The sequence below is a fragment of the Psammomys obesus genome, unplaced genomic scaffold (assembly GCF_907164565.1).
Source record: "Psammomys obesus unplaced genomic scaffold, mPsaObe1.curated_primary_1811, whole genome shotgun sequence".
Taxonomy (NCBI): domain Eukaryota; kingdom Metazoa; phylum Chordata; class Mammalia; order Rodentia; family Muridae; genus Psammomys; species Psammomys obesus.
Window position 1 is genome coordinate 1,424,424 of NW_026585580.1, and position 24,172 is coordinate 1,448,595.

At 36.3% G+C, this 24,172-nt stretch overlaps 1 protein-coding gene across 11 annotated transcripts in view; it reads right to left on the bottom strand.

The window, feature by feature from the left end:
• Positions 1 to 24,172, bottom strand: part of Rims1 (regulating synaptic membrane exocytosis 1) — a 434,736-nt gene that overhangs the window by 84,072 nt on the left and 326,492 nt on the right. For 8 of the 11 annotated variants that reach the window (XM_055606030.1, XM_055606022.1, XM_055606016.1 and 5 more), the window contains 2 exons: positions 11,115 to 11,227; positions 5,150 to 5,316 (listed from right to left, as the gene is read on the bottom strand). The exons of 2 other annotated variants lie outside the window; for them this stretch is intronic. In XM_055606030.1, the coding sequence (XP_055462005.1) occupies positions 5,150 to 5,316; positions 11,115 to 11,227 (280 nt within the window). Of the gene's footprint in view, positions 1 to 5,149; positions 5,317 to 11,114; positions 11,228 to 18,717; positions 18,779 to 24,172 lie in introns of those variants that run through there. One more of the 11 variants, XM_055605984.1, reaches the window with a different exon arrangement.

A 24,172-nucleotide genomic window follows, 5' to 3' on the forward strand; every position in this document is an offset into this window, starting at 1 on the left:
AATCCGAAGACTACTTCACTGCATTTTCATACTAAATTAAAAATCAGTTAGGGTAAAGGGAAATTTTGAAATTAATTTTGTAATCATTTGCAGGGATAACTATAGTGATTTCTAAAAAAATCAACTTTTTTAATTACCAAAAAAGTTAAAATAAATTAATTAAAGCATACTCATTTTGAAAGCCACAAATAAATATAAGAACCTTTCCTTTATGTGTGCTTTCTGACATCAAAGGCCCAATTTTTGTAAATGTATAGTTACAAGATGGCTATTTGTTCATGGATGATAACTGGTTTTAAATCCTTTTATAACTTTCAAAGGCTGAGTACAAGAAATAAATGCTTTCAATAAAATTTAAACTACTCCTTTAGAAGTGATAAAAAAAAAAAAACCTTACTTGCATCAGACTGCCTTTTCAGTCTGATTGTTAAAATCCTTCTTGAAATGGGAGGTTAACTTTGGTAAAACCAGGAGATAATAGATTACACAACTTGCTGTTGCAAAATTGTTAGTTTTGATGAATCTTCTAAAACTCTGTAATGTTGTGTAAGTAGCATATACTATCTGACTGTACTATTGGGGGTGGGGATAGAAAAAGAATGCAGTAGTATAAGGGGTTAAAAGGAAATAATGAAACAGGAAGGCTTAAATTTGGTTGGGATATTGGACGGGAAGAGTGTTGATGGGACTACCCAGAGTGATAAATAACACTGAAGACCTTTTGTAAAAGTCATATGGAAACCAAACTATAGAAGTTTCCTAAAGTATAAGTGTACACATGTATAAAGAGTTAAAATGGAGTTGCCATACATGGAAGGGCCAATGCCTACAGGACACCACAGGCTAATATATAGAAAGCCCAGGGATTGAAATAGATTATCTCTTTTGGAGTTGTTGGCCAGTAAGGTCCCACAGACCCCTAAACATTATAGGCTATTACCTGTGCCATTAGTTATCCTGTAGAAGTTGAAAGTAAGACCCAATTGTTGGGGTTGATCTGTAGCTACTATGTATTCAAATGTTAATTGCTTGTCCCCCAAGATCCTTACTGTCCTATGAGCAATTAATCACGTATCCAAAACATTGTATAAACCTTGCTTCCAAAATTATTCCTGATTGGCTAAGAAAGTTGCCTGCAGCCTGGGCTGGGCAGAAGGTAGGTAGGTAGAATGGAAGTTCATGGGATTTAGAGTCACAGCAGGACCACAAGGAAAGAGAGGAAGGAGGAAGAAAGGATCAGGTCGCAATGGGGTAACCAGTAGCCCAAGGCCAAGGGCAGCTTGTTCTGAGGACTGGCCTGATGAAGCAGAAGCAGCTCAAATGGAACATGTGCAAGTATTTATGGGAATTTTTTCTGGGAAGCAGACAAGACAGCTTAGAGGGTTAATATCCGAACAGCTCCAGTGCTCCAAGGCTTGAATTGTCTAACACGTCGCTGTGTCTTTTATTTATAAAGTAGCGGGTTAAAGAATAACTGCGGCTGTATTAATAACCAGCTCTAATTAATTAATCAAATGATTATTTCCATTTACATCCTATTGTTAAAGACGCCACATAATTGGGTCATAAAACATGGATAAATTAAGGTAGTGGTAACCTGGATGTTTCATCCCTACTAATTAGCTTTCCTCCTGCTGGAAGGCGCTATTCACACTATTGCAGGAAAAGAAGGAAGGAAGGAAGGAGGAAAGGAAGGAAGGAAGGAAGGAAGGAAGGAAGGAAGGAAGGAAGGAAGGAAGGAAAGAAGAAAGGAAGGAAGGAAGGAAGGAAGGAAGGAAGGAAGGAAGGAAGGAAGGAAGGAAAGAAGAAAGGAAGGAAGGAAGAGAATGACCATCATTCTTATCCAGCTGTGAACTCTGCCAGATGCAATAAGAACTGGCCTTGAAAGACATGCCTACTGCTTGCAATAGTGACACAAACATCTGGGAGTAACTTTTCAAACTTTTTAGAAATCAGATTTAAGTCCTACCCCAAAAGATGAAACATATAACTGGTACTGTTACTGCACCAAGAACCTATGGCTAGACAGGTCACACTCTCTAAGGAGAAAGTACTGTTATTATCCTACTAAATAGTAGTATTTAGTATTCTACTAAATAGTATTAAACAAACTTCTCTGGACTTATCATTTTTACCATAGATTAATAAACCTCATCCCCAATACCAGAGAAGCTTTGATTTGCAGTTGATGATGAGTAACATAGAGACTCACAAGTAGCCAAGGCACAGAGAATAAGACACAAGAGGACTTTTAATCCCAAAGAGGACATCATGCCACGGTCCTACTACTCTCTTCAAAGGCTTCAGGGATCATTGTGGAAGAGAGGCTGTAAAGAGTGTAAGAGCCAGAGTTGGTTCTACAAGGGAACAGTGTCGTCCAGAAACAGGACAGCAGTCCACATGTGAAATCACAGCAGTTCTGACCTATGTGCACAAGATCTGTGAAAGATGAAGCCAGACAAAGTCTCAGTGTGGAGAGAGGAGGTGAGTACAAAGTCTCATTCTAGCTGAGGGGTTATTGGCAAATCACTGCTGATGGGAGAGGAAATGATGAGACCTAATTGACTAGGATCAGAAGGAAGGAAAAGAAGACCTCCCCTATCAGTGGACCTGGGGAGGGGCATGCATGCAGAGGGTGGAGGAAGGGAGGAACTGGGATGGGAGGAGGGAGGGAACCACATGGGGGAGATACAAAGTGAATGAAGTGTAATTAATAAAGAATCAAACAAACAAAGAAACAAACAAACAATCAGTTTCGTTAGGAGTATAGGCTCTGGTGGTCACTCATACTCCACCCCCAAGGCTATACATCCAATTGTATATGGGCTCGGGGGTGAAAGGTGCTTCAGCTTCTTACAGAAGATGTGAGTTCAGATCCCAGAAGCTATGTCAGGAAGCTACCAAACATTTGTCACTCCTGATCCAGAGGTATTCATCACCTTTACAAGTACTTGTGCTTATATGCTACAAAGATACATTCCCTAGACAAATAATGAAAATGCCATAAACATAATAATTTAAAAGTCTGGTGTATTTTTTTGGTCTAAGTCTTATCCTTTGATGCAATATTAAAGAAGAATGAAGTCCTTATAGATAATAGAGACTAAAAGGTTGATATTAAATATATTATATAATCGGAAATGATCAGCTTGGTCTTTTTTTTTTTTTTTCAACAGTGGCTTTGAATGTATAGAAAGAAGAGAACAGTCACCATGCAGAGTTTCTAGTAGGATAAGTGGTTATTTACCACAGAAGACCCTGCCTGCCCCTTCTAAGTCTACCCCAGTTAGTGACTGATTTTCATTGCAAACTAACCATCGCAGGCTTTTAGTAGAGGGTTAATGTTGGCAGCAAAGAGCTCTGTGGTGTGATATGATGATATAATGTGTGTTTTAACTTTTTTTTCCACTTTATTTAATGTATATGAGCGTTTTGCCTGCACCAATGACTGTGTACTATACATAGAGGCCAGAAGAGGCCATCAGATCTCAGGGAACTAGAATTATAATCTGGGAATCACCATGTGGATGCTGGGAATTTAACCCTGGTCCTCTGGATGAACAACCGGTGCTCTTAACCTGTGAGCTAGCACTCCAGCTCCATGTATATTTTTGTATTTATGTAGGTACATATGGAAAAATAATAAATATGAAATATCTACCTTCAAAAATAAAATCCCAGTGATTACAGGTGTTAAGCTTCAGAGCAAGGAAAGAGCAGAAAACGGGATGGTTAGATAAGATGGGATGCTGGGAAAAGCTGTGAGCTGTTCAGAAGAACTTCTCTCCCTACCAGTTTCAAACAAGAAAAACCATGAGCCAATATAAATGGATCTTCTGTTTTGCGCTTATACTTAACAGCACATCTAAGCATAGTGTTTCTTTAAGGTTGGGAGTTTCTCCACACTGGAATGGCTCCAATGCACTATCACACCCTTCCACCTAATCCTCTTTATAGAGAATCATAAGTCTCTCGCTAATCTGCTAAAGTTTTCCTTTCCTTTTCCTGCCATCTTCCTAAAATCTGAGAAATTGCTTATCTAAGTCATGAGATTATGAAATTGAAATAAGAAAGCAGTTCTTCCACTCAGCACAGAAGTAATGGGGATGGAAATAAAAGATAATGACATGAGCGTACAATTCATTGTGCACCAAAATGTGGAATTTGGAGTTTCAGAAATTTATTTGTTCTCATTTTTTAGCATCCATATTTAATTGGAAAGCCCCTCAATTCTACAGATTTCTTCTGTAAACTTCTGTTTCCAAAAACAAGTTAAGATCAACCGCCAACTGACGCAGCTCATGCTGGGATGGACCTGAATGTCTGAACTTCTTTGTCTTTAGCTTTCTGCAGAGTGCTTATTATGTAAGAACCAGAGAACCCTTGGTCATGTAACACAAGGGTCATATTTTTACAACTTATATGATGTGACTTATGGATGTATATTTTGTTCTCATACCCACTATGTTCTACCTTGAGAGGAGACCCATTATTGTGGCTGAAGTAGGAGAACAGAAAGCTATAGTCTTTGAAAAAGTAAACAGTCCATATTTTTTTTTTCCGTAAAGGTAGGTTGAGATGCATGACAGATGCATGCATACAAACATACTTAAACAAGTAAACACACAGCCATACTCACTTATTGGATAGGCATTCACAGTATGATGATATGGTTGAATAGTTATGAGAGCTATGCTCCTATAAACACTAAAATACTTGTTATATGATCTCTTAAAAAGTAGCTTTCTAATTCTGGACTAAAAGGCACTCTGCTGATCATACTACATTATGAGAACTGTAACACTGAGCAAGTTCTAGAGTGATCACCCTAGTAATTAGCCTAAGTTTGCAGGGAGCAGTACCAAACATTCTCTCAGGGATTCTGTAGAAGAGGTGGTACATTGTGGTACTGAGCAAGTTCTAGAGTGATCACCCTAGTAATTAGCCTAAGTTTGCAGGGAACAGTACCAAACATTCTCTCAGGGATTCTGTAGAAGAGGTGGTACATTGCGCAACCCACCTCACAGTCATAATGAGATGTTTCCATTACACGACCTAATCTGTACTCCCCAAAGAAGATTCTGGAAGCTAGATGCGTTTTGTGCCAACCATACAGATCCAATGAATATGAACAACATTGCCAACTCACCTGATCCTACCCCTGGGGCGCTCAGACTGCTCTGACATAAAGCTTGTGCTGCTGAGGCGTGAGGTACTGCTGGCTCGGGAGATGGCGGACACATCACTGACGTCACTATCTGATGACTTGGCAGAGGCGTTATCACAGCTTCTGTACTGATCTTTATGTGAGTTGTACTAAAGATTAAACACAAGAAGGCATGAGCTCCACCGTCAGGTCACGGAACAAACAGACACAGACCTTGAGGTTAATCCCTGCGTACCGAAAGGAAGACAACAGATACCTCTGTCCAGGAAAGGACGGAACCTGATGGCCATGCAAGCCTTAATACAATACATGCATCTCAATAAAAACCTGACATCCTTTCAGTGATGAGACATCACTTAAGAGGAGTGAGCACACGATTAAATTACTTGAACAGGGAAAGTTGGTGAATTACCTGGACAGGCTTAAAACATGAAATTTCAGAGCTCATATTTTGAATTTACATTTCATCATATTTCTATCTTGAATAACATTAAATTTTGGGATTCATTTCTAAGATTTTGGAATCATCAGAAAAAATATAACACCCCCAAGTTTATCAAGGGAGTGAATCAATTTTTATTTCTACTCAGTTTTTATTGTCCTATTGCAAGAGTGCATACTGCAAAATATTCAATGAATATATTATAACTCTAAGAAGTGACAAGTTTTTCTTAATATAAATAATTAGTATCTAAGTAATTTTTCTTTGGTAAGAAAAAAACATTTGTTGAGATAAAATAAAACATTATCCCTACTATTTCATTCTGAGCAAGTTAATTTTAGATCTACAAGCAATAAGTAGGTAAACCATTTGTTAATCGTTGAGAAAGTCACATATCTTCCAATGCTTCATAGCATGAATCTTGATTAACCTGAATTATATTTCTCAAATGTGCCACATAAATGCATTATAAAACCTGAGTTTATATATAAAAATATGTAAAAAATTTTAGGAAATAACTTCACAGTGCTCATGTTCACTTTATAATCCCTTATGTGAGAGTACTTCTCTCTCAAAACACGTTAATTTAAGCTCTTTCCCTTTTATGTGTATGAATTTGTGAAAGAATTCTGTATCATAAAATCATCATTCACTTTATAGTGTATAAACTATAAGTTTAATTTTTATAAACTATAAGTTTAATTTTTCTGGTTTTATCACAATAATCTTTACCTTTGAAAGCCACAGAGCCCACTAAAAACAAAGACTGTTCCCATATTCTATTAAGTCTAGAGCCTAGTGAATATTTAGTCTCAAATTCATATATCTCATATATTCAATGAAATGTAATCTCAGTTCACTAGCAATTTATGCCAGATACCATGATTCTGTCTGATATGATTAATTTCATTCAGAACCATTTCTAGTGTACAGGTGCATGGGAAAACATATAATGGTGGAGTAGAACCTGATTTTAACACTTGTAGAGTATTAAATGTGACTCCTAGGTTGACATTACTTGTGAATAAAGGTGTATTCATTATATCTACAAATATTAGAACAAGGAATAAGTGGGATCTAACATCATGAGAATATTTCTAGGTGTATTACATGCTCTTTCCATATTTTGTCAACCAGAACAAGTAGCTGACAGTACTAAGCATTACAAATATTAACAAATATTAACATGTGTAAAGGAAAATGTTGCTCCAATTAACGAAATCTTTCTATAAGCCATCTCTATCACAGCCTGTTTGAATAGACTTTTTGGTCTTCCAGAAAAGAGATGGTGAAAAGGTCATTACATATTTTGCTATTCCAAGCTATGTAGTAATTACCATACAGTTTCTCCCACATTAAGTGAAGGAAATGAAAGACTGCATGCTTACTTTGTATTTTACTTTGTATTTTTTTTTTTTTACTGATTTTGAAAAACATGTTAACCTTTGAAATAAGCTGTTTTTTTCATAGAGCAAGATTTGTTAAATTTCCTCTTTAATAATTTAATATTTGAGTCAAAATATATTTAGTCAAAATACACTGAAGTATAAAATATCCCCAGGAGGAATGAATGAATGCAGTCATCCAGCAGAGAAGTACGTCATCCTTAAGAGGAAGGTTCTAATTATAGAGTCACTGTTTTTAGAAGTCAGTAATAATAAACACTGTAGCTGCCTCCACCAACCGCTGTCTCATTCTTGATGGCTGCTCCAGGATTATCGAAACAGAATTCTTTAATAAGTGGGGGAGGGCCTAAGTGTGACTTTATCCTCTAGTTATGGCTTCTACCCATCACTGAGGCATTTAACTCCAAATAGCATTACATAGAAGAGCACAGTGATGGATTTCAAAGTTCTCAAAGAAGGCATGCCAGCATGAATTCCTCACTCAGGGTGAGGAGGAGGACGATTTAATCCTTTAAGAAAACGGCTAGGCCTGAAACAAAAAAAATCTCAGAATCATATTCATCTGGTGATCTTTTAGCATCAAAAATCTAATCTAGCTTTGTTGGTGAATAAAATTATTCTGAGAATCGTTACATAATTTCTCATACAGTAGAATTTTCAACTCTCTCAAATATGTTAAGTGCATAAACACCATAAAGGAAAAAGTTGAAATTTTAATATATACTACATTTGTGAAAGTACTATTTTAAAGCAATAAAAGTCCTTTGCAAAATAAAACGTTTGGGTAGAAAGGTAACTCTCCCCTGAAAAACATAAGAAAGAAATCTGAATGAGCTGAAACTGCTACTAACCACTGTTCATTGATATGAATGTTTTTTTTTTATAAATTCAGTGAAATTTTCATTAGAAACATTGGCATAGACTATACATATTTTAGTTGTGGAAAATATAAATCTTCTATTTGATACATAAAAAATGAAAAAAAACTGGCAACTGTGTTTTGCTTCACATAGTTTCATTTCTAATATTCTTAAGCTATTTCTCTGATGTTACATTTATTGCAAGTACAGCTACAGCTGAAATCTACATTGCTGAGAATAAAAAGTACAGAATTTGGAAGTCATGTTTTCATGTTTCCTCTCACATGCAGACAGAAATTTAGACGTGTAATTCATGTTCATATAGATTCACAAGCCTTGAATGTAAGTACATAAAGACACAACGGGGTTCTTTGGGGAAGAAAGGAGAGCAATGTGAGACACAGGGAATGTGAGTACAGTTCACTGATAAGTACGTATGTGTTTGTCTTTGTGTCTGTGTGTGGGGATGTGCTCACGTGTACAGGTACCCTTGGAGGCCAGAAGTGTTGCCCGCATTCCCGTGTGATGGAGTTACAGGCAGCTGTAAACCGTCTGATGTGGGAACCAAACTTGGGTTCCCTGCAAAACCAGTATCACCTTCGGATCTTAACCACTGAGCCACCACAAACAATCTGCTTTTTCAGTTATTCAAATTCAATGAAAGAAGGGACAGGGACAAGTAAAGAGGAAAGCATTGATAGGTAAATGTGAATGAAAGCCACTGAGAGAATTCAAGGCTTGGGGTGTGTACTCGTGATGTCACAAAGGAATCAAGTGGTAATGAAGCCTCAAGTCAATCTGTGAGGGTGTGTGTGTGTGTGTGTGTGTGTGTGTGTGTGTGTGTGTGTACAGGCATGCAAGCCTGTGGAGATTACAGGACAACTTTCAGGAGTTGTTTTTCTCAATCCTGGGGACTGAGGTCAAAAAGTCCTTAGGCCTGATGCCAGGCACCTTTACTCAATGAGTAATTTCGCTGACACAACTCAATGACTGGCTCTCTGGCCTCCCCACCCCCCAAGGGAGGAGCAGTCCTGTTAGGCCACAGAGGAGAGCTTTGCAGCCAGTCCTCAAGATACCTGATAAAACAGGATCAGATGAATGGGGAGGAGGTCCCCCCCATCAGTGGACTTGGCAAGGGGCACAGTGGAGAGGAGGGAGGGAAGGAGGGACTGGGAGGGAATGAGGGATCGGGACACGGCTGGGATACAGAGTTAATAAAATGTAACTGATAAGAAAAAAATAAAATTCAAAAAAAATATTCCAGAAAAAAAAAAAAAAAGGAAGACAGATGTTCTCCTATGGTCTAACTTGGTTTGAACGGAGGATTTGGCACAGATTTATTTTTTATTTATTTATTTTCTTGTGAGGGACTTATTAACAATTAGACGCCTAGCTCAGAATGGCACCCAAAGGCTTATTGTAATTTATCCCAATTCTTTACTTATCTCATCTTTATTTCCTACTCTGCCACTGCCCCCCCCCCGCCCTACTCCCCTACACTTTCATGTTAATCTTGACTTCACTTTCTGAATGAGTGTTTGAAAAATCAAGAAACGATTTCTGGATTAACTGTAGCAATTACCCTAAAAGGAAATTTCAGTTCACTAAGCTTAAACGTGAAGAAAAACTACCCTGATCATCACCCTGCCTTCTTGTTCTTAGAGACTTTGCAGTGTGAACAAACAAAAGCCATAATGCTAGTCACAAAGAAAGACTAGCACGCTGATCAGCAGGGACATCATCATAGGGTGTGGAGAGACAGATGTGCACAGCTGGAGTCAGCTACTCATTGGAGCTCAAAGTTTTTGCTTAACTTTGTGTGTGTGTGTGTGTGTGTGTGTGTGAGAGAGAGAGAGAGAGAGAGAGAGAGAGAGAGAGAGTGCCTGTGTTGTTTCTCTTTACTGATTTTACTTTTTACAAGGCTGCTGAGTTCCCTAGTAAGGGGAACAAGGGTTTTCTCTGACATTAACTCAGTGGAAGGCTCTTTGATCACCTCCCTCTGAGGGGGAAACAGCCTTACCAGGCCACAGAGGAAGACAATGCATCTAGTCCTGATGAGACCTGATAGGCTAGTGTCATATAGAAGGGAAGGAGGACCTCCCCTATCAGTGGACTGAGGAAGGGGCATGGGAGGAGATGAGGGAGGGAAGAAGGGTGGGATTTGGAGGGGGCAAGGGTGGGGCTACAGCTGGATACAAAGTGAATAAATTGTAATAAATAAAAATATTTAGAAAAATAAAATAAACCTACTGTTAAAAAAAAAAAAAAGGCTGCTGAAAGTTTTTGTGGTTTGGGCTTCCTGAATCATATGTACCTTCTCTAGTGCCCCACTTTTAGGCTTCTGCGTCTACAGTGTAATACGATACACTGTAACCAACTGAGATATTATGGGTGAGAAACCATATTTCGTCATTGCTTTTACAGTTGGTATTAACCCCTGGCTATCTGGCTCTACGTGGAGAAAACTAGATTATTTTAAAAATATTAATTTTGAGGCTCTATTTAAGCTTAATACATTGAGCTGATATAGTTTGTACTTATTTTGATATCTAATAGGTTTCCTGATGTCAAATTGTAACCAAGTAGAACCTAATGTTACTATGAAAAACATTTAAAATAAACCAGGTAACGTATGTTAATATTTAATATAATAGAAGGCTGTATACTTTAATTAAATGTTAGCTACTAAGATTTATGAATATCTATTATATTCTTAGAAAATAATACTGAAATATAAATGAAATTCTTATTAGCACTTACGTCATCTTCTGAGAGATTAAAACAGCATGTTTTACTAAAGACAAACAAGTAAACAAAACTGTCTCATTGTATAGCTTTTGCCATTAATTCAATATTTAATATCACATAAAAACATGTTTAATATCCTAAACGAACATCATACTATTTCATCAACAAATGCCCTCACATATCCTGCTTACTTCAGCAAATTTAACTAAGGTCAGTCCTTATCTTTAATACTACTATTCTTCTCATTGGAAGGACTGTTACATGCAATAAGTAATATCCCAATAATGTAATGTACCTTCTGAAAATACAAGGGTGTGGAAGAGATTTGTGAAGCTGTGTGAACAACTATGATGCAACACTAATATAAAACGACAATTTCTTTACATGGTCCAGTGCCCTCTAATCTTGTGTCATAGATACACATGTTTGCCTAGCACATATATTCGGTGTTTCTTAAAGGGGGACTATGGGTTGGATACTTATAATTTTACCTTGGAATATTGCTCGCGATCAAGTTCTTGACTAGACCCAGACCCTGTTGTCTGCTTAAATCGGTGCACTTTCATTTTCATCTGTCTTGTTCGCTCCTCCACTACTAAGCTTGCTGCAAAAACACACAATGGAAGCTCATCAAAACACAGGAAGCACCTTTTAGGGGAACTGACTGGTTTACGATTTCAAAGGTTTTGAAATGATTTGAGCTACACAAACTTTAGAAATCAGCTGTGATTAATAGATGAAACGAAATGCGGGTGGACAGCACTAACCGCGGTTAATCTAAAGGTGAGCATAATTCAAGTGACACAGAACAGGGAACACAGATGTTAGTAATGGAAAATAAGCACTCCTGTCTCTTCATCCATGTCAAGTATTTTCAGCTGTCTTCCCAGGCCATGCTGTGGAACCAACTCTAACTACGAGACTGTGTTTTCTGTATATTTGAGCTGCTGCTGTTTAGCTATAAATAAATCCACATACTGAACACACCCCACACGTACGCACATGCTTGCACACCCATTTGGCTTCCTCAATTAAAGAGAAGTCACCTGAGAACAATTTAATCGATAACCTTCCACTTTTTGTAGCTGTTCTATAACATGAATTTTGACCAATAGCTTTTGATGACTATCTGTTGCCTATAGAGATGGACTTACTTAGACAAAAGTGTCCCACTTTTTATAGCTTGCATGAACCACAAACATAAAATTCAAAAATTTTTTGGAAATGGTATGCTCTATTTGTTAGCTCTTTTACAATATAATCTGTTAGATGTATTCCACCTAAGGCTTTGCTGTGGTCAGAAGCGAATGTGATAGAGGGTAAGGCTGTAGTCTTCAGTCTGACTAAAGTAAGAATCCATCATGATCTAGCTTGGATACTCTGTCTCTAATGTTTGTGTTTTTACAGATGGAAGAGAAAGAGCTAAGGTTACAGTTATGTGTAAATCACTCAAAAGCTTGTAACTGTGCTGAGTGAGAGCTAAATTAGCTTTCTTTACAACTCATTCATTGCTGATTTCTTAGAGCATTCAATTTTCAGTTATACTTTGTAAGGTAGAGTGTGTGTGTGTGTGTGTGTGTGTGTGTGTGTGTGTGTGTGTGTTAGAAAAGTCTATAGGAACTTTTTACTATTTTTCCATCATTCAGCCTCTAGAACAAATGCTAAGATGAACATAGGAGCGTGTGTGTGTGTGTGTGTGTGTGTGTGTGTGTGTGTGTGTGTGTGTACATGGGAGAATCTGCCCGAAGCTTAAGCTCAGTAGTTGAGTCATCGTTTTGATCACACCAGCACCATTTTTAATTTCCACCTGGCTGAAGAGACAACACGTGATGACTGCCTTTAACTAGACAACAGTTAACAAACAGCTTGAGAAAGTTAGTTACTTGACAACACATAGTCAGAGGGAGCAATTATGAAGCAAGCTGTGATATGACAGTTCTCAGGAGCTACAACGAAGTTATGAAAACTGAGAATTTTTGTATATAGAATGCTGTAAACAATACAGAAAGCATAAAAAGTACACAAAAGGTACAGAGAGTAAGGATAGCTTTTCTTTGCCCTTTACTTCTGTCCTAAATACCTCTCAGTACAGTTTTATTTATTTTTTTCATTTGCTTTGAGCTTTAAGGGGGCTAAAAATCTGTAGTTGTACTGTATAAATAAAGCTTAAAGCAATACAATGTAAATCTCCATTTCAGAGACAATTAAATGTTAATTTAATATTCTCATCAAATACATTAACTTTTAAAGAAAAATTTTTAACACTTGCTAGACCAAAGCTTTGTTATATTTGCTTTTAATATCTTGAGGTTCTTAATAAAACTTCCCAGAAGGCACAGGCCCGAAACACCTGCAAAGTGAGTGACCTCTGCCACCCCAGTCCCTTTCTCTAAGTAGGGTTATTTTTCCTTATGGATGCCTGTGTTTTAATACTCACTTTATACAACTTTTTTAAAGCTTTGTAAGCTATTTATGTAGCGGTAATAAGTGAGCTGAATGTAAACTCCATTTTCATGGACTTTATTCCTAATTTCCAAAAATTCTTAGTATACCACCCATATTCACAGAAGAGGTTAAGAAAACAACCTTTCTAAATCATCAGGATGAAAGCAATCTCTAAATTAATTCTGTGACCCAAGATCACCAGTAGAGCTGCTCGACTGTCCAGCAAATGTAGCTGTCAAGCCACCTTCATTGCTTGACTTCAGATTCCAAACAGAAGCAGAAGACAAACAAGCCTGATCATTGACTTGTTCAGTCGGATGATTGGGTAACAACATGCTGCTTAGACTCCCTTTGGGTGTCCTGTTTTTGATAACACTAAGCACCCACCTAGTATCTAAGCAATCGTTTGTACAAGTCATCCCTCGGCATTGAAAAGCCATTTTATATTCACAACTTTGGTACAAATGTGAGCACTCTAACTTTGCAACATACTTGTACTCCATTTTATTTCTCAAGTGAATACTGTGAAATAAAGTGACATTCAATATGGATTATTTATATGAAAATCACAATTTCTCAAAATTCAAACTGATTCACTGATATCTGTTCTTAATAGGAAGAGTAACAGAAATAGTCAAAGGCAACTCTGTCCTTGGAATAATAATATCCCTCAATTATTTTGCGATAAGGAAAATTAACTACAAGCCAAAATTTCCAATATCTTATTTTGAAAAGAACAATTATTCGTTATCATTTAAAGGTCTCTACTCAGTTTTAACTCTAAAAGAAAAATTTAAATTTGAAATAAAACACTTTGAACAAATTGAGACCCTTGCATTAAATTTACATTTTGGGACATTCTGATTATTTGTAGAAATTTTTAACTAACACAATGATTAAAAAGCAAACTGTCGTTTAATTATGAAAAGACCTTTAAAAAAAAAATAAGGTCTTCAGAGGTGTGATTCCTTACACTTGCGATATACTAAAATCAAATAATCCTTATTTTTCTGCAGCAGCAATATTATTTAATTTTTATAACAATTTATCTTGTATGTCATATTCAAAATAAAAGAGTTTATCATAGAATAATTTAACTATAATCGTAGACACTTCATGAAAAGTTTGTAACAGAACATTAAATAGTTTATCTCCTGTAGTTCCTGAGATAAAGCTAGCTTTGAAGTTGTATTTAAAGTGCTCTCCTGGGTAGTTTAAAGGCTGAAATTTGTTCCAGCCATCATAGCCTGGGTGCTATGCTTATGTTGGGTAAACTGTGGATGAATATTAGCACATACTGATGTACAGGACTGCAGTGAAGAAGATTTTTTTTTTTCCCTCACACCAATGTCTTGTTCATTACTCTGTTCAAATTCAGGGACTTTTGTTCAGACTAATGCTTGTCAAAATACCACCAAGGATACACAGAAGCAGGGCCACACTTACGAGCCACAGGTAGTTTCCTAAAACCCCATAAAAAGAACTGCAATTGGAGCACACAGGGTAAGATTAGCAGCTTAGAAAGTAACTTAGAAAAGTTACTTAGAAAGTAACTTAGAAAGTACTATTAATTTTCTAATGGAAATGTTCTAGAGTACTAAAAATAAAGATGGGTTTTATAGAAAAAAAGCATTCCTCTTCATATTATGTACTGTACTAAGAATTCTTTATAAATGTATGAGTGTGTGTGTGTGTGTGTGTGTGTGTGTGTGTGTGTGTGTACCATGGCCTGGGAATGGATGTCCATGTTCTCTTTACCATGTGGATACTTCAACTCGGCTGTGGGAGCCAAGCTTGCAGGCATGTCCGGTTACCTACTGAGCCATCTCATGGACAAAGAATTCTTGATCTATTGAAAATGTTCAAGCTATTTCATCTTATTCCTAGATTCATACAGATACATGATTAAAAAAAAAAAAAGGGACAGGCTTCTACAGATCTACAAGCAACCTAAAATCATTTATGAATTTCTGCCTGAGCCTGTGTCTTTTAATAGCTCTGCCTCTCATATTGCTTTAAAAACCCTAGGAGTAAAAAATTAAATATCATTTCATTATTGTTTACTTATGCATAGATCCGTGTGTGTGTGTATGTGTGTGTGTGTGTTTGTACAAACGTATATGTTTGGTGCCCAGAGAAGCCAGAAGAGGACACTGCATCATCTAGAGCCAGAGTCAGAGGCAGTTGTGAGCCTGGACCCAACATCAAGTCCTCAGAAAAAGCAGCAAATGTTCTCCAATGCTAGTCATCTCTCCAGATCCCCCTTTTATAATTTTATTGAAAAAGTATTTTTGAAAAGATTAATAATCTTTGATATCCATTACCTGAGTGTTGAATTTTTATATATCACTTCCACAGACAATGTTACTTTTGGAATGTTTCTAATTTGCCTAAAAATTTCAAATGTTAGAGTGGTATGTGATTTATTAGTATTCTAAATTAAAATAAAGTTTTCATGAATTTACATTTATGTAAAAATGAATCTGTACAAATTTCAAAGCATATAAAACTAAAATTAACATAAGCTTAGGTTTTGATATTTGGGCGTGGAGAGATGGCTCCGAGATGAAAGATCACCGGCTGCTCTTCCGGAGGATCAAGTTTCAATTCTCAGCCATCTGTAACTCCAGCTCACCGTATCTGATGCCCTCTTCTGGCCTCCATGAGTACTGCACTACATCTTGGGAGTGTATGCATAGACTATAGGCCTGAACAAAAAACGCAGATACACAAAAGCTTCTCATTTTTCATGTGAAACGTTTCCTTTGAAATATGATCTTAAAATGGCAAAATGAATTTCTACATCACGTTTCTTGAAATAAGGAAGATTTTCAGCATTCATTTGAAAATACTAGTTCATATGGGTCAACACTGAAACATAATAACAACCTTTGCAGAAGATAATTAATCCCATTTTGATGTGCTACAATATTTCACAGTTGGAAAAATTAAATTCCCTGCTTCCTTCTTAAATGACAGCATAGTGATAGTATGGAAGGAATGGTACCTTCCCCTTTCTCCAGTGTACCTTTCTAGAAGAGAGACAAATATCCTGAAAATTGTCAGAATGTAACATTTGTCTGCATCACCTCCAGTGCCTCAGGTAGTGAAAAGATTTTATTTTCCCTCAAGCACTGTGCTTTAGGAAGTAACTCCACTCCCAGAGACGAAGGGAGGCCAGCAGTAACATAGCGGAGAGAACAGAAAGTACTCAAACATTTAAAAGTTTTGGCTAGTTGAACTGCAGCAGGTAAAAATGTTACAAAGTCTGAACACAAAGGCTCACCTAGATATTAATAGATTCAATCTGGTAAGGGGGACTGACATTTGAGGATTTAAAATGCAATAATGTCAGTATTCACAGACATTCTTCCTTGCCTACTGTGGTAACAGAGTTAAGAGAGGGGTGGGGATTAGATCTCATTGCTCTTCAGCAGTGCACTGGTTCCTCAAATGCATCTATTCGCAATTTCCATTTGTAAAGAGAAGAGAGTCCTGAGAGAACCCCTCTTGCCGTCTTTTTTTTTTCTACATTTATAAAGACAGAAACCACAATGATTCCATTTTTGGCTCTATGACATTCTTTCCAGCATTTTAAATTCACCAATTTACCCAAACTTTAGGTGTCATGATAAAGGTGAGCTGAATTTTACATTATTAACTCTGTCTTGTTTTAAAATTAAGAGACAGCATCTCCCCTTAATGATGCCACTCATTTTCAGACCTAAACTAATGGTTTCTCAGATTCCTATTTAACTTTTATACCAGAACTGTCATATATGTTATGCACAAAAATAAAATTTGTAGGTTTTTTTTTTTACACTCTACAAGTTCTCAAATCCTCGGTGACTTGCTTTAAATAAAATGCATCCTCGCTTGCAAGTATAGAAATGTTTTTAGTTCTTGCACCTTAACTTGACCTATCAGATATTATCCAGTATTCAATGATAACTGGGACAGTAAGATATAACCTTTATCTCTTGAGCATAAAGAATGAGAATCGGTGGCAAGAAAATTAACACCCACTGAGTGAATATACAACAGTATATTCACTTTAAAAAAATACTTTCTTTAGAAAATTTAAAGGAGACAGTCTATTTGGTCTAGTTAATAGAAATGGAACACTGGCACAGATAAAAAATATTTACATAAATAATCACTCAAATCACCACTGCAGCCTGGTGATCTCACATTTTGCATACTTTATTTCCAGTGAACAACCTATAGTGTCCATGCCATCTCCAGCTGATGATCTGCAAGCTCCCGCACACCATCTGGCCTGTCCTTTGACAGACAAGGTCATCTATGGATGGGAGAATCACTTACCTAGCTTTTCTGCACTACTCAAGTTCACAGAGAAATGAGGTTTTTTGGTTTTGTTTTGAATTTTAAGAACAATGGTCTCTGTTAAGATTTAATACTTTGTCAAAGGGCTGCCAGGGCAATTTGTCCTCTGGGTGAGGAGGAACGAGTCTTTAGGTGTCTGATGACCTTTACTGTTTAGCCATCATATTCAGTGTTCCAACAACAGTGATAGATTCGGCTCATTTGGACAGTCTCTTTCCCAAGCCTGCAGTATTTGAAGGGTGTTCACAACTGGACAGCGCACATCAAAGAGACAGTCCGTGTTTGGACACCATGGTTAGACATTTTCCTCTTCACTTTCATTAGAAGTCTCAGGAGGAGAGCAAAGTCTTTGATTGGTTGGGCATATCTTGAAATGTTATGTGTGAAATGTCAAGAAGCCTTTATCCCTATCATAATATGGCTGTTACTAAATACACTGAAGACAACAGAACGGGAAGGCCAAAACTGCAACTTCTCAATTGTGTGATTTGCCATTGGATCCTCTGAGTAGCCAGTGATAAAGGGGTTAAAATGATCAACTGAACACCCTTTCAATATGGAAACTTCAAATCACTATTTACAAATTTGCTCCAGTAAAAATACTGTACCTGAATGGTTTAGCCCAAAAAATTAAGGAATATGCACCTTCCAAAAATATTCCCTCTCTGTCTGCTTGCCTTTGCCCTTCCCACAGATTTCTATTGCTCTTTCAAATGACAGGTACAGATAGAGCCTAGGGTTTGATAAACACTGAGCAAGCACACAACCATGGAGTGGTATTTCAAAATCCTAAATATTATAAATTGTATTTTCATTCTTATATAAATTCAATCTAATTAAGGCTAATGCCATACCCCCATAAAATTTATCTTGCATAACTTAACAGTCAAACTGTTTCTGTCATCATTTAGCATAGAAAAGTAAAGGCAATATGCTTTATTATAGAACTTAGGTTAGAAATGCAGTTAACTAGCAACGTCCATGAAACAGCTCTTACAATCTTGTTCCAATAATTATTACACATTTCATTAATCATGTGGAAAACAAAAAAGCAATAAAATGCCATTTGTTTTTTTTGTTCCTTTGAAATAATTTAATTACTTGGCTCAAAATGTCTTTCATTATCCAGGTGTATAAATTGCAAATGCTTTACAATTAAAGACATCATATTTTTAGAAAACATAATGTAATGTATTCTGCTATAATTCTAAATTGCTTCCAGGAGCCAGAGATAATGCATTTAAAAAATACCATGTAAAGGCTAAAGAATAGAAACTTATCATGACAATAACATTTTCTCACCTTGAAGTCATTTAATTTCTGGTTCACTTTTGATCTTCTTATATCATTATTTCGATGCCCCCAAACTACATTCATGGGCTCTTTAAAACTGTCCAAGAAATGTAGCAAAGAGGGAAAAATTGGCTTACTTTTAGAATGAATGATTAAAAAATAGGCCTAAAAAGCAGTCTGTGAAACCTAACATGATACCATCTCTCAGCTTTCAACACAGAAGGAGTCAAAGGTAAATTAAGTTGTATGAATATTTATTTTTAGTTCTTCACCTGAATTTTCAAGCCCAGGTTGTGATAGCCATTCCCATATGAAGCGTGTTCTTTTTGTTGTTGCGTGGGTGATTTAATGAGAAACCTGGCACGTGAATGTAAGATCATCATGCCATAAAAGAGACTGTTGCGTCTCTGCAGCAGGGAGGAGAGGATACAGACTAGCTGGTCAAACTCTGGGCCTGCCTCACAGCATCTGAGGCCGTCCACTTAGTCTATACAACATGAGTACCATACTGATGATACTCCGTGTGCATGGGGGGAACTCAATAGAGTAGGACATGGGAGTGCCTGTAGCACAAAGTTATTTTGAACAGGGTCCTTAGAGGGAGGCTTGCCACTTACTAAGTAAGTGACTGACAAGGGGTCAGGTTTTCAATCTCTTGAAGCTTTAGGTGCCTCGGATACAAAATAAAGAATATTAATACTTGTATCCTGGATTGTTGTGAGTGATCAGTATATAGGGAATGATGCATTTTACCATTAAATATTTTCTGGAACATTACTAGGCTGGTCCTCTAGAGGTAGGGTGGACAACTGTTTCCCTGGAACTGTTGCAATTTTATCCCTGACAGTGTTGCATTATTTCTGGAAAACTAGAGTCTTTAGTTGTAAGATAACTTCACCTACAAATCATCAAAACAAATGACTACTGATGAGTTTAGTGGCATCTATGTTCAGTCAAGACTGGCCAGTCCTTCATTGCTCATTTTCTCAAGGAGCAAGCATTCAAACCACACAGACTCTCTCTCATAGATTGCAGAGGAGGGCCAACAGGTTGCAGCCATGGGATTTCCATGCAGTGAACATGCCTCTTGCTTTCAGCCTCTAACTGCACTTTGGAGAAAAGTCTGAACCTGCTTTAATTCCTTCTGGGCTGTGAGGGCCACTGTTAGCGGCTACACTACGCTGCCTTCCAAGCCGAGAGGAAGAACACACCATCCTCAGCAAGACTGTTGAGCCTCACTGGATGAACCTTCAGATGTGTCTCTTTTGTTGGTTCTGGTTTCACGGTATGTTTTGTGGACCGTACCCACATCCTGCCGCAAAGACCTGGCAGGGCGGAACACCTGTCGGACAGGGCTCACTGAACTGTGAAAACGTTAACCTTTGGTGTGGTCTGTAGCAAGCTCTTAAATATTCTGCTGCAGCACCTGAAGAGTCTGCGTAGCCAGCTGCAGCTTTTGGGTAAGAGCAATATACAGAAGACCTCTAAGCAGCCGTTCTTCTCATTAATTGTTGCTCTGTATCTTCTGGAAAATGAATTAGACTCATGTCCAATGTGAAATTCAAAGGGTTTTTACCACATTGTTAACCTTGCTAATCTAGATATATTTTTCCTGAATCTAAGAAAAAAACAACACACCAATCATATTGGTGTTAGTGAATATAAAGTTGCTTCTGATACATAAATCAAGATCAGTAGATGGTCATGAGCTTATTGAAACCTAGGATAACAGCATCTTCATTTCACTGAGGAGACTTTTGCTTTAGTTACTATTTGTTGCTAGCATGCCAAACAGTATGTACTCAGATATGTACTGTATGTGTCAGGCACATAATTAAATTTTTTTTAATAAATGTACACTAATCAAGGAATATTATCTGTTGATTATTGAATATCATTAAATACTGACTTGTTGAATATTATCTCCCACTGAGATTCATAACATATCCTAGTATAACATATCGCAACATATTAAGAAGTTTGAATAATGCATTTGATATTTGAGTTTACTAAGACAGGATTCTCAAAACGAGAAAATACCTTTTTGTTCACTAATAAGAATATGAGGTAAAAGGCGGGGCTCTTTTATTTTTATTTGTTTTATATAAGTGCATGTGTGTGGGCATCTGTGCCTGAGTCTCTGTATGTGCCCCACTTGTGTGCAGGTGCACAGAGTTCAGACAGGAGAACTGGGTGCCGAAACCAGATTTACAGGTGGTTGGGAGCCGCTTAGTGTGAATGCTGACAACTGAACTCAGTTCAGCTGGGTCTTCCACAAGCCCCAAGAGGGCTCTTAACCATCAGGGGATCTTCCCAACCCCAAGGGCAGATGCCCTGAATAGGGATGGTGCTGTTATCATGATTAGCTTTGAGAATTCCTAAAATAAACAAATCAGTTCAAACTGTTCTTTAAATATGCAATAAACATACCTACAAACACTGCACAATCAACTGTTATTAAAACATTGTAACACTAATTTATAAACTCATATTCAAAAATTTAATCATCAGGTCAAATACAATTCTTACTAAGAACTGATGTGGGCAGTAAAAAGGTCCAGGTGAGTTTCTGATAGAAACTCATTTGAAATTTAAGTGCAAAGATCAAGAATATCTTGTGTTTCAAAAAAAAAAAAAAAAAAAGATGAGATTGGAGACATCTCAGGATTGAGATACGTTGAATGAATCTTATTTCCTATATCTCTCAGATAAATACGGTCAATATTCAAATAATACTGAAGCCCAGAACTGTAAATATTTAGGTAGCTGCTATAAACATGCCTGACTACAGTGAGGGCTAGAAAGTTCATGGAGATCATGCTATCTAGACAATTAGATCTAGGGATTTTCTTCTCTGTACAGTAGATGCTATCCAGAGACCGTAATGGGAAATCAGGATCAAATCCTTTAGCCATGAGAGTACGAAAATAGAATTAAAGCAAGGAAACTCAGAAAGAAATAATGAATGTCATGAATTCTTATAATAAAATAAAAATATAAACATGGGATTATGCATAATTAATTTACAGAATTGTCTTAGTTATCAATGTAGATAAATGAATTTTGCATCAATACTGGTTTTAATTTTAGGATGTTCTTCTCCTTAATCTACACTTCATCTAATATGAAAGAATTAATAAGTGGCAATATCCCTTCAGAGAAATAACTACCTGTTAAATAATTCCGTTCATCATTCTAATAGTTACATAACTCTTACATATTATAAAAGTAACAGTATGAATGGTTAAAAATTACATTAATATTTACCTTTAGTGGAAGAGTTATATTTTTCTTGTTCTTCAATGAATTAAATGCACATAATGATGGAAACAAAAGAAAGAAATCAGCAAATTTATAGTTAGACATGGAAATGTGAATTAAGAAAATGGCATGAATAATAAAGATGCATAACACATAAAGATGACATGGTAAACTCCAATGGCAAACCATGGGAAAGTCTCACACGTGATACTGAAATCAATCCAAAAATGAATACAGCAATGCAAATATTTAAACGAGACAAAAGTATCGGGAAAATAACTTGTCTGATATTCCCAATGCATATGCTACAATAATGTTTATTGCCCATAGTAAGAACTGCATATTTTGGCAGCAAATTTATTAAAACATTTCTATTTAAATCCACCCACTGTTTCCCACTGTAAAGTACTGAAAATGTGCTTAATCTACACAGAAACTTTAATTGTAAAATTGCCCTTTTCTATGATTTGAAATTCCATGTGATTAATCCCATTTTTCTATTGAATAGAAAGTACATAACTTATGGCACAGAAATACTTATGTGGCATTTCTGTTTGAACAATACATATCCAAATGTAAGTAGTTTTTCCCTTTTATTCAGATTAATTATAGTAAATGTCTCAAGATGAAATCACTCATTTTTGACATACTACATATCTAGGTAGTTCATAAAATTTCATATCTACCTCCTTCCTGTTATATCCTTTATTGCAAAATAACTTTCCAGTCACATCTGAATTGAGGTTTTAGTATGGTTTCAGATTTTAAGTAGTACATGCAATGTCAACACAGGGATCCAATGGTTTGTCCTTAACGTTTGTTGGTGAGTGATCTTTGCATGCTTCATTTAGAAGCATTAATGAAGTGCAAACATTATCTGACCTGTTTCAGAAAACAACACGCTTTTACACAATCAATCCTGGCTGCCTTTATCTTTATTCTAAGTAATATGTCACTATACTGTATTCGATACTGACACATAATCAAAGAAATTTCAAGAAAGTCTCCATTTTCGTTTTCTACATACTATTAAAATTATGGTAAAGTATATCTTAACATGCCTTTTATCTCAATATCTATATTGCAATCATCAGCATTTCCTGTCATCTACATTTATATAACTAGACTTCATATAGGAAATGGGCTAATAACTCCAATTTTTTAAAAGAAGCCTCAACTATTTTTAAAATAGTAAATAAATATATCTTTTAAAATAATTTTTTTTACAATTGGAAAATCTGTTTATAGTAAAGAAGATACAGTAAATATTATCAAAAAAGTTTAAAACTATGTCCAGAAAATCAAATATCTAACTCAAAACAGTAGCATAGGTAATCATATACAGAAAATGTATTAACAAAATGATTTATGATTGTATCAAAAGATTTTATCACTTTTTAGGAAACTAAACCACTAAAAACATTTGTTCTTACCAATCAGTTGTTTATAAACAGAATTACTTTTTAAAGAACATGTAATCCAGACCTTCATAACAAATTAAACAAGAAAAAACCAGAAGTCAGGTGAATAGGAGCTTAAGCAGTCACAAATAAACTACCGTTGATGTTAATTCTCATACAAGATAGAACTACAAACCGACAAGCCCATCAAAAGGGTAGTGGATGACATACTTCTGTTACCTTAAGAGCAGCAAAATTCATTTAAATGAAGCATTCTTAGTGGATAGATCAAATTATTTTCAGAAACAATTAAGGACAAAATACGTCATGTGAACTGTTGAGTATGAAACCACCCATTAGATGGTGGAAAACATTACCATCCTTTATCACAAGCTTCAAAGCATGTATCAATATCAGGAAGTAACACCTTGGAACACTTAGATTAAATAGAACATAATGACTGTTCAAGTCTAAAAACTCTGTCTATATCAGAATGTTTCAGGAACTTTTAATGACCGACTGTGTTTTCTATAGTACTTTTCATGATAAATAAGCAAAGTAATTCCAATGGTGACGTTCCTACTCATCCCCTCTTCCCACCTCAATTCAGTCCTTACACATTGATGTTTTCTGTGAAAGACAACTGCCAATATGAATATCATAAACAGTAGATATGAACAATGGAACATAAATTTGAGAAATAAACAGATAATCCCACTGATTTTGCAAAACAAAAAACATTACAGTAATCCCACTGTTTACCCTCATATGCCATGGAGTGTTTTACTTGCAACTGGAGGAAA